Raw genomic sequence first — 1,179 nt, 5'->3', positions numbered from 1 at the left:
TGTGGAGATTGTGACATACATTCTAGATTTTTTGTCAAGGCCTATTTGCTCGTAGACATCTCTCAAATCCAGCTTCGTGAACTTCTCACCTCCTGACAGCATAGCCCACAGGTCCTCAATTCTTGGAATTGGATACTTTTACACCGTAGCCACTGGATTAACGGTAATCTTGAAATCTCCGCAAATCCTGACGCGTCCATCCTACTTGGCCACTGGAACAATTGGTGCAGCCCAAGCTGAAGAAATGACTGGCTCCAGGATGCCTTCCCTCACTAGGCGCTGAAGCTCTTGTGAGACCCCGTCCTTCAGGGCAAAGGGAAGTGGGCGTGGCTTGAAGAACTTGGGTACAGCATCTTGTGGAACATGGATTGTGGCTTCTGGACCCTTGAAAGTTCCTAGGCTCTGTTCAAACACATCAGGAAACGCTTGAAAAAGGTCCTCAACATCAGAAACAACATGAACGTTTGCTTTCACGCGAGCAATGTCAATGCCCAGTTCTCGGATCCAGTTCCGCACCAGAAGCGTAGGTGAATGTTCCCCAGTCAGGAATAAAGGTAGTACTGCTTTTCTGTCACGAAACTGCACTGTGGAATCCGCTCTTCCTTGAACTTGTGTTAGCTCACCCGAGTAGCTTCGCAGGAGTACATCAGACGGCATGACAGGTACTGACGATAGCAGCTTCTGAAGACGATTTTTTTCCATGACAGAAACGCTCGCACCGGTGTCCAGCTCCATACAGAGCGGCTTACCGCAAACGCTGACTGTCACAGTGAAGGGTGGTGACGGTGCGACGATGTCGACTGGCCACATGTCAAACACGTCCGCAGAAGCGTCGTTGTCAACAGTGTTGACTGGATGCGTTCCAGGCGCGGACGCATGTGGCTTTGTGAATTTTCCCTTCCGTGACGAAGTGTGCTTTTTCTTCGAGTTGCACGCTTTAGCAATGTGTCCCTTCTTCCTGCAGTAATTGCACGAACTACTGATGTGCTTGCACACGGACGCGAGGTGTTCGTCCCCGCAGCGGTAGCATGTGAGACGCCCCTTTGATGCCGCGACTTGATAAGTGGGCAGCGCACTTCGGCTTGACCTCGCTATCTCATTTCTCTATGGCTATCTCGCCGGCATCTTTCTTCGCAGCTTCCATGGCAAGTGCAGTTTTTTCACCGTCTTCATACGTAA

General features: G+C 50.6%; 1 protein-coding gene across 1 annotated transcript; it reads right to left on the bottom strand.

Moving 5' to 3' along the window:
• Positions 1–201: 201 nt before the first annotated feature.
• LOC146188502 (uncharacterized) lies at positions 202–657 on the bottom strand. The gene has a single exon (XM_084605060.1). It carries the CDS (start codon positions 655–657, stop codon positions 202–204), a length of 456 nt encoding a protein of 151 aa, XP_084461186.1.
• Between the last annotated feature and the right edge of the window lie 522 nt (positions 658–1,179).

Source organism: Amblyomma maculatum, chromosome 5 (assembly GCF_055883805.1).
Source record: "Amblyomma maculatum isolate TAMU_Amacu chromosome 5, ASM5588380v1, whole genome shotgun sequence".
NCBI lineage: Eukaryota > Metazoa > Arthropoda > Arachnida > Ixodida > Ixodidae > Amblyomma > Amblyomma maculatum.
Note: the sequence above shows the minus strand (reverse complement) of the source record. Positions and strands in the feature narration are given on the sequence as shown.